The sequence below is a fragment of the Crinia signifera genome, chromosome 2 (assembly GCF_055691185.1).
Source record: "Crinia signifera chromosome 2, ASM5569118v1, whole genome shotgun sequence".
NCBI classification, from domain to species: Eukaryota; Metazoa; Chordata; class Amphibia; order Anura; family Myobatrachidae; genus Crinia; species Crinia signifera.
The window spans coordinates 284,660,022-284,671,206 of NC_139218.1; the positions used below are offsets into that span (position 1 = coordinate 284,660,022).

Consider the following 11,185-nt stretch of genomic DNA (forward strand, 5'->3'; position numbering starts at 1 on the left):
AATAGAAAGTATTGTCCGTTGTTATGTTCGAATGATGAACATTTCTTTCTGAGACTCATAAGACAGGGAATCAGATGTGCTAATCCTTGAAGAGAGATAAAGTAGAGAGAGATAACTACAAGCTCCTGGTATTTTTCAAATCCAACCTGTGGCAAGGCAGGTACTTTATCTCTCTCCAAGTATTAGTATACCTCTCCAGTATAATAACTAGTCTAGTGGCTACTTCAGCTTGGTGTTCAGGACACACCTTTTACATCAATAAATCTTACAGTGTGCTGTACAAATATAATTACCAGAGTACATCTTACACATGACTTTAATTATAGTTTATTATTCAGATCTTGTTTTGTATACATTATTCACTTATTATTTTATGTACAAACTTAACAATGTAATATTAAAAGAACATTATAATAGGTTTTTTTTCATTAGCAGCTTGTTCCTTACATGGTATACTAAACTCTGAGTATAATTATGCAACAGAGTTTCTGGGAATTGTCACTTTGGTTTGTGCACGTATCAACCACAATTGATCCTTATGCTAACAAACTTTCTTTTTGGGTCGTTTCAGTTCTTGTGTATGTATAAATATGCTCCGCTCCCATTAATGTGCTAAAACCAGTTGCCACCTTTGCTAGCTTGCATCACCTAGTAAAATTACATATCGGGGTTGAAAAAAGTTTTATCCCAAACAAGGTGTTTGATCATCGGAGGAAGGTCGACAGGTCATTAGGTCGACACAAGCATTAGGTCGACATGGGCAAGGTCGACAGTCAAAAGGTCGACAGTGGGGTTTTCACTGGTTTTTGAGATGACATGTGCCGACAGGCGGTATTTCATGCTCTACCATCCACTAGGGCGTGGTGGGAGAATAAAATAGTGTGCCGGACGTAGCGTGGCACCGTGCCCGAAGCATCGCAAGGGAAGCGAACGATGCGAGGGGATGCGGTGCACTTGAAACTGTGTCCATCTCGACTGTGTCGACATTTGGGTAAAAAAAAGTGAAAACCCCGATGTCGACCTTTTGACTGTTGACCTTGCCCATGTCGGCATAATGCTTGTGTCGACCTTATGTCCTGTCGACCTAGACCCATGTCGACCTTGACCCATGACGACCTAGACCCATGTCGACCTTGCTACCTGTCGACCTAGTGGTTTCGACCCAGTGCTTGTCGACCTAGTTGTTGCAGACTTAACAACCCACACCCCAATAGACTCCTCCGTGAGCCATAATATACTGTAATTATTGTTCCCAGCATCATACATAAGACTCGTCATTTATGGTTGCTGTTTATAGGGATTGGATTTATAAACTGCCTGAACAGCCTGCTGGAAATTCCCACCAACACCAACATATAGTAACAAATTACCAAATGTATTGAGTGATGCTATTGGTCTAGAGGCTATATATATGGCATGGATGTGTTTTTCATACATACATCCTACAGGATACAGTCGAGTTTCAATACGAATAGCTCTAAAGATATGTAAAGGTAAGAAACAAGCATAAAATACAACCAAGAGAATGACAACAAGCCTTCGAGCTTTTTTCTTAGGGGCATCATTTGTATAAGGTCCATTTGCAAGGCAGCGGTTGATGGAAGTATAAGAGAGAGTCACTACTATTAATGGCATTGCAAAGCCAATGGAAGTGAGGCAGGCATTATACCAGCGTACATTGTATTTATCAAACGATGCAGCAAAGTCCATGCAAGCTACTGTGTCCTGTACCTCCGTCATTAGCAAAATCATAGGAAGGACCTCAATCACTGCAATTATCCACACAGATGCACAAGCTATAACTGCCCACCTCCTTTTGTGGATAGAGTGAAATTTCATAGGGTGAACAATGACAAAGTAGCGGAAGATACTGAAGCAAGTGAGGAAGAGAATGCTGCCATACAGGTTGAAATGAAAAACAAGGCGGATCAGCTTGCACATAAAGTCCCCAAGACTCCATTGTTCCTTATTTGCGTAGTTGTAAACCAAGAACGGTAAGCTGCTGAGGTGCATGAGGTCTGTAATGGCCAAATTCAGCAAGATGATGATACTGGTTCTCCATGGCCTCATCTTCAGGACATATACTGAAATTGAAATAATATTTCCTGGAAATCCAACTATAAAGATGATGCTGTACATAGTAGGTAGAAAGTACACCTGGATGAAGTTGTCAACTACAAGGTTTGTACAGTTTGTTGTTTGTAAGGTATGTGAATAGCTGGAGTTATTGTCATATCCAGAAACATTGTCCATCCTGGTAGAGGAAACAAAAATGTAAATACAAAACAGCTTGCACCATTGTAGTCATATACATATACTGTATGTCATGTAGGATCACTTATTATAACATAGTGATTAGACCATGGACATGTACAATCAACCTATAATTGTTTTTCAACAATACAGGTGGAAACAGTGACGTGGTCATTACTCTATATGTATTCCAGAATACTTTGAGCAGCATGTTTTAAATGTCTAGTATGAACATGTGAAAAGCATATTGGGTGGTATAGACGGTGTGATCAGTGATGCAACTATAGCCCCGCAGCCCCCGCGGTGGCGGGGAGGAGCTGAGAAGGTGTGGACACTTGGGGGGTCTGCAGGGCTATACTTATTCGCTGCCGTCTGCCCCTGCCGCTGGCCGGTATCTCATGCCGCCGGCGCTTCTATCTGGTCCCGGCTCCTGCAGCTAATAAAATTTGACAGAATCAGAAAATGGCTGCCCCCATACAGCAGACCGTTTTTAAGGTTTCTAGAGGAGGCCGCAACCTACTCTAGCATCCTGAAAAACTGTCTGCTGCATTATGGGTGTAGCCATTTTATATTTTCAGCAGGGGTTTAATAGTTACGCCACTGGGTGTAATGGTTAGCATTACTGCCTCATTGGTTCGATTCCCACCACGGCCCTAACTGTGCAGAGTTTGTATATCCCCCCTGCTTGCGTGGGTTTACTCCGGGTACGCCGGTTTCCTCCCACAATCCAAAAATATACTGGTAGGTTAATTTTCTCCCAATAAATACTTGTCTTAGAATGACTGTTTGTGTGTACATGTGGAAGGGAACATAAATTGTAAGCTCCACTGGGCAGGGACTGATGTGAATGTTCAAATATTCTCTGTAATGCGCTGCAGAATATGTGTGCGCTATATAAAATAACTGTTAATAATATATGTAACTGGAAGAGAAGTACTTGAAGTCTTGGGTCCACTTTTCAGATATATATATATATATATATATATATATTTTTTTTATATATATATAGTTTTTTTTTTTCATTAAACCATCAAAAACCCCAACCTCTGTACAGACTAAAAGTAAAAGAAAATCCCTGAAATCCAGAAATGGGTAGAAGAAATACTATGTGTATCATAAGCATTGACTAATACAGGCATGCCCAAAGTCAGGCCCGGGGGCCAATTGCGGCCCGTCCTGTCATTTCAATCGGCCCACAGCCTCCAGCTGGAAACAGGCAGAGCATTAGATGTGGGAAGCAAAGCACAGGACACTTAAGGTGGGGCCCCGGCGAGCGCCTTTATCTTGCTGTCTGCTGCAGTGAGGAGGTGCCGGCCGCCACAATCAGATGCGTTTGGGGTCCTACCCCTGCTGCTGCAATCGTATATCACCCTACTCCACAATCACAGTGACAGCAGTATTTGGGGAGGGGGGCAGCAAGGGGGAAGCTTGCTCCCGTAACATGCAGAGCGTAGGAGAGCAGCAGCGGGAGCCCAAGCATCTCCTGTCCTTGCAGTGCCTGCTTTTACTCTCCTTCCTCTGTCTCACACAAGGGGCTGGGAAACATACAGAGAAGGGAGGGGGCAGAGTGGGGGACATTCAGCGAAGGAGGGTCAGGCTGGGGGACATACAGTGAATGGAGGCAGTGATGGCCATTCAGAGAAGGGGGAGCAGGGGCAGACTGGGGGACATACAGTGAATGGGGGCAGAGTGGGGTACATAGTTAATGGGGGTCATACAGTGAAGAAGGATCAGGCTTGGAGACACTGATGGACAGTAAGAGAAGGGGGCAGGCTGGTGGACAGAGTGAATGGGTGCAGAGTGGGGAACATACAGTGAATGGGGGACATACAGTGAATGGGGGCAGGCTGGGGGAAATACAGTGAAGGGGCACGCTGGGGGACATAGAGTGAATGGGGGCAGAGTGGGGGACCATTCTGATGTGATTAATGATTCAAAGAATGTCAGGCTGAATGGTCGGCCCCCACACATTTACACTTCACCAAATCTGGCACTCATCGCAAAAAGTTTGGACACCCCTGGACTAATACCTGCTTTTCTCTTCAATCAAAAGCTTCTCAAAATAACCACATTAAAGCAAATTGTATCAATAATCGTTCAAGAGTGCAAACTTCTGCAAATCTGCAAAAGATCTTGCTCTGTAAACCGAAGCACATTTGCCATCTAAATTAGTCATTCTCAAACTCGGCATACCAACAGTTCACAGAGGGCAGAGTTTGAGAATCTATGATCTACAGCAGTGGTTCCCAACCCTGGTCCTCAAGTACCCCCAACAGTGCATGTTTTCCAGGTCTCCACACAGAATCACTGGTGACATAATTAGCTCCACCTGTGGATCTTTTCAAATGTGCCTGAATAATGAGTGCACCTGCCGGGTGACCTGGAAAACGTGCACTGTTGGGGGTACTTGAGGACCAGGGTTGGGAACCACTGATCTACAGTAAATACATTTTGCACAAATGCAGGCCGATGACAGCTGCAAATAAATTGTAAATGAGGTCCCCTTTTCAGACATACGTTAAATTAATTTGCTTAAAAGTACATTCACATTTTCTAAACTATGTTTTTATATAATCTACAATATTAAAATAAGAATATAAGAGTTTACAATGATACGTGCTAAAATATACTTTTTCGTTTCTGTGGCAAAACTATGATAAAACACCGGTCTACATCTGAAATAATGACTCTATGTCACACAGGTGACCTTCAATCAACCCAGCCCCATTGAGAGCATCCAATGTACACTATATACCATATATATCATATATTTCCATTGATTAAACTGCAAAATCTACATTATGGGGGAAATGTACTAAAATGTGAGTTATATTTCACATGGGATGTTGCTATGGGAAACCAATCAGAATCCACTTCTTATTTATTTAGCACCTTCTAGAAGATAATAGATAGTATCTGATTGGTTGCCCATAGCAACATCACATCTGAAATAGAGGTCCCATTTTAGTAAATTTCCCCCTATATATCTTCTTCATAATTCTGAAAATCGTACACAGAAGGTGGCTAACGTATATCAGGTGGCTAACTTATATTGTAGGCTAAAATACACTTTATAGAGGACATGTTCCGCAATCTTAGTGTCTGTATGTGTCTAGATAAATTGTAATCTGTTTCAGATCTGATCCGTAAACTGTAAAGACACCAGATAAGTTTTCTGGAATCAGATAAGAAATCTTCAGTCCCAGGTGGGATTTGCCTCCTGGGAATAACGGGGATTTGCAGACTTTGGTTTTTGAGTTGCTGATATTATATTCTAATTACGACCTCAAGACTTGGTTCATTCATCCATGGTTAATCACTGGTTGCATAATCCCATCTTCATGAATTCAGTAGCCGTTGTTCCTTTGTCAAATTACAACAACCCCTCTCATATGCAATATTCAGGAAATATTGTACATTGAAATGATAACAGAACTAACTACCATACCTGTCTCAAAATGATGTCCTCAACGTTTAAGTCACCTGCTCATTTGGACTATTTATCAGGATCAGTAGAAAATTGTTCGGTAGACATTTCGATGTGCTGAAGCAAATACTAAAGTGGATTACGCCGTCCCAGGATCCTGTGAATAATCAGATAAGAAAGAAAAGTTATGATGTCGTCACGTCAGGCAGCACTCACTAATCCACATCAAAGTACTGTTTTGGTAGTGTTACTCCTCCCTTTGCCAATGAGATGTTGACACATGATATATATACTAGCATTAACAGTTATTATGGGAACTCTTACAATCATGAAAAACATTACTAAAAGTTACTCTAATACATGTGGGTCAGTCGTGTATTTGTTTAGCATATGATAACAATCTGGTAATAAGGTGAATTAATAAAACACAATTAAATAGTGAAGTTTAAGGACATAAAAATGATTGTTATTCAAAATGCGGATGTATGTAAACTGCATGAACCAAAAAAGAAACTTCCGATCTGAGAGGTCAGTATATTACCCCTGTTTTCTGTTTCTCAAAGTGGGGCAGATGTATTAAGCCTGGAGAGAGATAAAGTGGAGATAATGTGAAAGGAGATAAAGCACCAGTCAATCAACTCCCAACTGTCATTTTCAAACACAGTTCATTGGCTGGTGCTTTATCTCCTTTCACTTTATCTCCACTTTAGCTCTTCTTCAGGCTTAATACATCTGCCCCAATGTGTGAAAAGGCAATCAGAGGTTTCCTAAGATACGCCTAACTGATTGTCCAATTACACCGCCAACAGCTAAGACAGCAAAGCATTTTACTAACTCAGATGAGTGCAGGACATTATGTATCCCTGCGACTGACCAACATAAAATATCTTGGGACACATACCTTCTGTCCAACACTGTAACTGGCATGGTCTCTTTCTGCCTATGTGCAGTGTAAAGCCTCATATACATCAGATGAGAATTTAAAAGGGCCCTTTTGAAAGAAGTCTACACACTCAACATCAACAGAACAAAACCAAAACTTTGAATTAACACAGATCCAAAACCAAAACATGGTAGTATGCGCACCACTATGTGTCGCCTACTGTATCAATAATGGAGAAAATGACAGGACTGCAGAGAAAGTAACGTTGCCCAAGCAACCACTATAGAGCAAAGGTGTCAACCTTTGTTGGAGGTTGTGGGTTGTAGGCCCAGATGCAAAAAAATAATTTAGGCCCCCCTCCTTCACCCTTACCCAAGTTCATAATATGCAACACGGCAGTGGGTGAAGGAGAGAGGAAGAGGGTGACAGTGTAAGGCAGAGGGTAACAGGTACAAGCACATTGTCCTCCAGGGTGCGGATGACAGGGGACATGTACCTTGGTGGGGGAAGGAACACAGTGGCCCCTGCTTTGTCTTTGGCAGGCCCCCCACTCCTTGGGTTTCCTCAGTTTGGCACTCAGGCAAGCATACACTGACAGTTCCCATTACACCGGTTGTGAGCCTTTAATTCATAAACCAAAGTGAATCAGAAAAATGTCCAGCTGTCTGTTAATGAGAGGCAGCATGTGACTGTGATCATCAGTGCTCATAGGTGGCAGGACTCTGTCTCAATCCAGAACACAAGGTCATCCCTGCCTCTCTAAAGTAACGGCCAGGTCCCTCAGGCTGTGGGGCCCATCCTGCTCTCTGCAGTGGGCAATTCATTCAACATTGCTCAAAGTGGTTTGCGGGAGGGCCAGGGGATAACTTATTGCTGGTTTGGGCAGCAGTGGGCCCCTAAGTCATCAGGGGCCCTGGTGCAATGAATCTGCTGCACCAATGGTAATTCTGCCTCTGGTGTCAATGCTTGTTTACCACCAACCAAAATTCATATAATTACATTAACAGATATATTTCCCCCCACATATTCTTGGATATTCATTTGGAGAATTTTTTTTTTTTTTTAATGCAATAATTTTTATTGTCAATTTTGTGAATTGAGATAGAAAACAACAAAAAACAAACATAACAAGAAAGTAAAATAAAAATATGATATAACAAACAGATGCTCAGGCGTATTCAGTTACAGATCATATTGTTCTTGGAATGACATCGAGGTCAATTGTGGATGTTGACTATTAACATGTATATATGCAGATTACTGAGTAAAGGGTATTGAAAGGGTGTAGATAAGAGAGTAGTAGATCACATCAAGTTATTAGTTACAAAGGTGCATAATAGTATAGGGCAGTGCTAGTAGTGGTCGGCGATGGGCCTCAGGGGGCAACCGGGCCACGTAAGCTTAAACCTCACAGATGGCATATTGGCCCTTATTCTAATCGGTGCGGATATTCCCGAATTCTTTCGGATGGCGTTTTTTAGCCGTCTGCGCATGCGTGGAGAACGCTACGCGCATGTGCCACGCATGGTCTCCGTACTTGTTCTCACTAATCCCGTACAGAAATGTGCACCGCAATCATTCGGCCAATATGGGTGTGTTATGGGCGTCATGCGGAATGACACAGGGGCGTAGTTTCAAAGTGGGCTAAACTGGGCGGAAACATGGGCGGACACATATTTTGGTAGGCGTGCATTCGGACAGCACGCCGAATGCACGCGAACAAAAAGGGAAGAAATGTGCGGTGTCCAAAAGGTTACTCTTGCTTTGCGGACACCACTCGGTCATGCGCTAGGCAATCGGAACGCATAATCAGGACGGACGCACCTCAACCAATGTCACCTGAACCCAATACAATCACATACTTTACCCATTACTTGTTAATTACACGCTTCTCACTGCTACAATTGGAAGCATTGCAGGGAACTTTACATGCTGCACTTGTCACACACTTTTACACTGCAAATAATGCACACAACTTAATATTAATACACATGGCACTTCTGCATGTATCAATTAATACAGACATTTGGGGGGCCAACATAAAATTTATTAAAGAAACTTTGGTACAAATTTCAAAACCATAACAAAACAAATGGTACCATACCAGGACAAAAATGACATAATATATAATAAATAGCCACAGCAGAATCATTGGGAACACATCAGGTGGCTTCACAACAAAAGTACAGCACCAACACTTCAAGTACAGCACACAGTAATGGTAGCCGAAACAGGGCAACAGGTGAACCAAACATGACATTTGAACCGTGGGCAAAAGTGGTGACCCTGGGCACGGATTTGGACACAGGATGCTGACACACACAGCTCAATGGAAGATTTGGGAAGACATAACGGTGGAGATTAATGGGGACACAAGTTCATTTGCGGGCACGTTTGCCCCTGGCAGGCTCCTTGCCACGTGCAGCAGCTCTTCGGCCTCGTCCACGGCCAGAGTCCGATGGTGGCTCATGTGGAGCACATGCTGGTGAGGGGGTGGATGTTCTTCCCCCTCTGGCAGCAGGGAGTGATGCTGTTGGTAATGCACCCGAAGCGGATGACATTAGGGCCCTATTGCTGGTAACTAGCTCCACCATAAGTTCATTATGGCGGAGGAGGAGGTCATTTTGCCGCAGGGCTTGATCAGCCAGCACCTGCAGGCTAGCAGCAATAGCTTGATGGCTGGTACTCATAGCTTGCTGGCTGGCACTCATAGCCTGCAGGCTCTCAGCAATACTCTGCTGGCTGGTGGTCAAACCCTGCAGCACCTCCTCGGCCCTACGCACCCGCTCTGATGCCGAGTCTCCCTGCTGCATAATACTATCCAGCACACGGCCCCACATGGACAATTCAGCCGCGGACAATCCCGGCGGCTGCTGCTGCACGGGCCTGCTACTGGGGCCAGGTGGCACAGACTCCACAACCTCCTCAAGAGAATCTGGACCAAGCGGTGGGGATGCTGTTGAACGAGAAATTACCAATTACCACACATTCCATGCCAAATCTAAAACATCTACTTATGGCCTGGCAAATAATTACCTTCAAGCGTAGAAGCCATCACTTCCGCTGGGGACTCGCTGTCTATAGTGCTCACCCCCCGGACCTCCTCCACTGCGATACAGCACTGGGCCATCTCTTCCAGGGGGGTGAGCTCCAGCTTTGACGGCATGAGGTCTGGCTGTGTTCCCACCGCTGGGTCAACTTCTTCTTGAGGTTGCCTTTGAAGTCGTGCCACCTGCAATCAAAGTGTACATATTAATACATGTAACTACTCATGTTTGCTGTAGCACCCATTGCAATATGAAACATAATACAACATGTGGCTACTGACACCAAACTGACATTATATTCATTTTTCAAACCAACCCTTAGAAGATACAAAACCAGTCACCCTCCAATAACTATCAATTCAATGTCATGGCCAACATGTATGTGCCTCCAAGCAACGTGAACACCCATTGGCCAACTCCATCTAATATTGAATGTAAACATTACTGGACTTGTACTACTCAAATGTAACACACATGTTCTTGCCTCTTCTTAACATGCTCCGTCTGACGAACTTGTGGAGCCACTGCATTAATCTCCGCCGTTATCTCCTCCCAGATCTTCCATCTCCTTGTGTGTGTCAACTTGCCTGCTGGGCACTCTATTAAATCACATGCCCGGGTCACCAGGATGTCAAGCTCCTGCGGTTCAAATGCCATGTTTCTTGTGGTTGGTTCCTCTGTTGCCCCACTGCGGCCACGGGCACTGCCACGGGCACTGCCACTGCCACGGGCACTGCCACTGGCACGGGCACTGCCACTGGCACGGCCACGGCCACCGGTTGCTGTACTTGAAGTGCTGGCCTGGCTACTCTGTTGGGAAGCCACTTGCTGTGTTCCCAATGATTCTGCTGATGCTGAGGATGGCCCAGCTGCTGATTGGCCTGATGTTGATGGGCCATCTGTGGGCTCTGGGTTGAGGGGCACATAAGTGGTGTTGGCTTCCATGCGGGACAACAGATTCTGCACCACCTGGTCTTCCTCTGACTCTGAGCCTGGCATGTTTGCAACAACTGTTTGCCTTTCTAGGCCAACTTTAAATACTATTTCTGTAATTGGCGTTAATCAGCTGCAACCTGCGTTCCGTACGGCCGCGTCCCGTACGCTAGCGTCAACCGTGCGGCGCATATGGGCCGCCCCTTGGTGTTGAAAAATATTTCCAAAAAACCTGGCAAACTCAGTAAGTGTGATTTATTAGATAAATGCAGATTCCAACACCAATGACCAAATACAACTGAGGTCAGACATGCAATGTATATTTCAATGTACTTCTGTACTGTGCACTTGTTTGCTATGTAGTACAACTGCCACTACTCATTCCATATGTCAATCCAGTCCACCACTTAGCCACAAGTAATCAGTGCTAGCATCCAAATCACATGTGAAAGCACTCCACATTCAGGTTAGATGCTAGCTACTTTTCATGACACCTCTGTAGTAGGGGCCAGTAGAAGGTAAGTGTACACATGGCAGCATGTGGAGTTAGGTGTAAGTGTCTAGAGATGCACACTATTTCACCAGTTGCTTAGACCCATGTTTGGTGAATGTTATAGATTAGATATAATGTGTTTCCATCTT

At 44.1% G+C, this 11,185-nt stretch overlaps 1 protein-coding gene across 1 annotated transcript; it reads right to left on the reverse strand.

Moving 5' to 3' along the window:
* Positions 1 to 381: 381 nt before the first annotated feature.
* Positions 382 to 5,932, reverse strand: OXGR1 (oxoglutarate receptor 1). Its single transcript, XM_083171199.1, has 2 exons — positions 5,702 to 5,932; positions 382 to 2,254 (listed from the first exon to the last, which is right to left on the reverse strand). The coding sequence occupies exon 2, from the start codon at positions 2,251 to 2,253 to the stop codon at positions 1,279 to 1,281; it is 975 nt and encodes a 324-aa protein (XP_083027325.1). The 5' UTR covers position 2,254; positions 5,702 to 5,932; the 3' UTR covers positions 382 to 1,278.
* Between the last annotated feature and the right edge of the window lie 5,253 nt (positions 5,933 to 11,185).

What these genes read in the sequence shown, in the direction of transcription:
- OXGR1 (XM_083171199.1), bottom strand. Translation starts at nt 2,253, where the DNA reads ATGGACAATGTTTCTGGATATGACAATAACTCCAGCTATTCACATACC.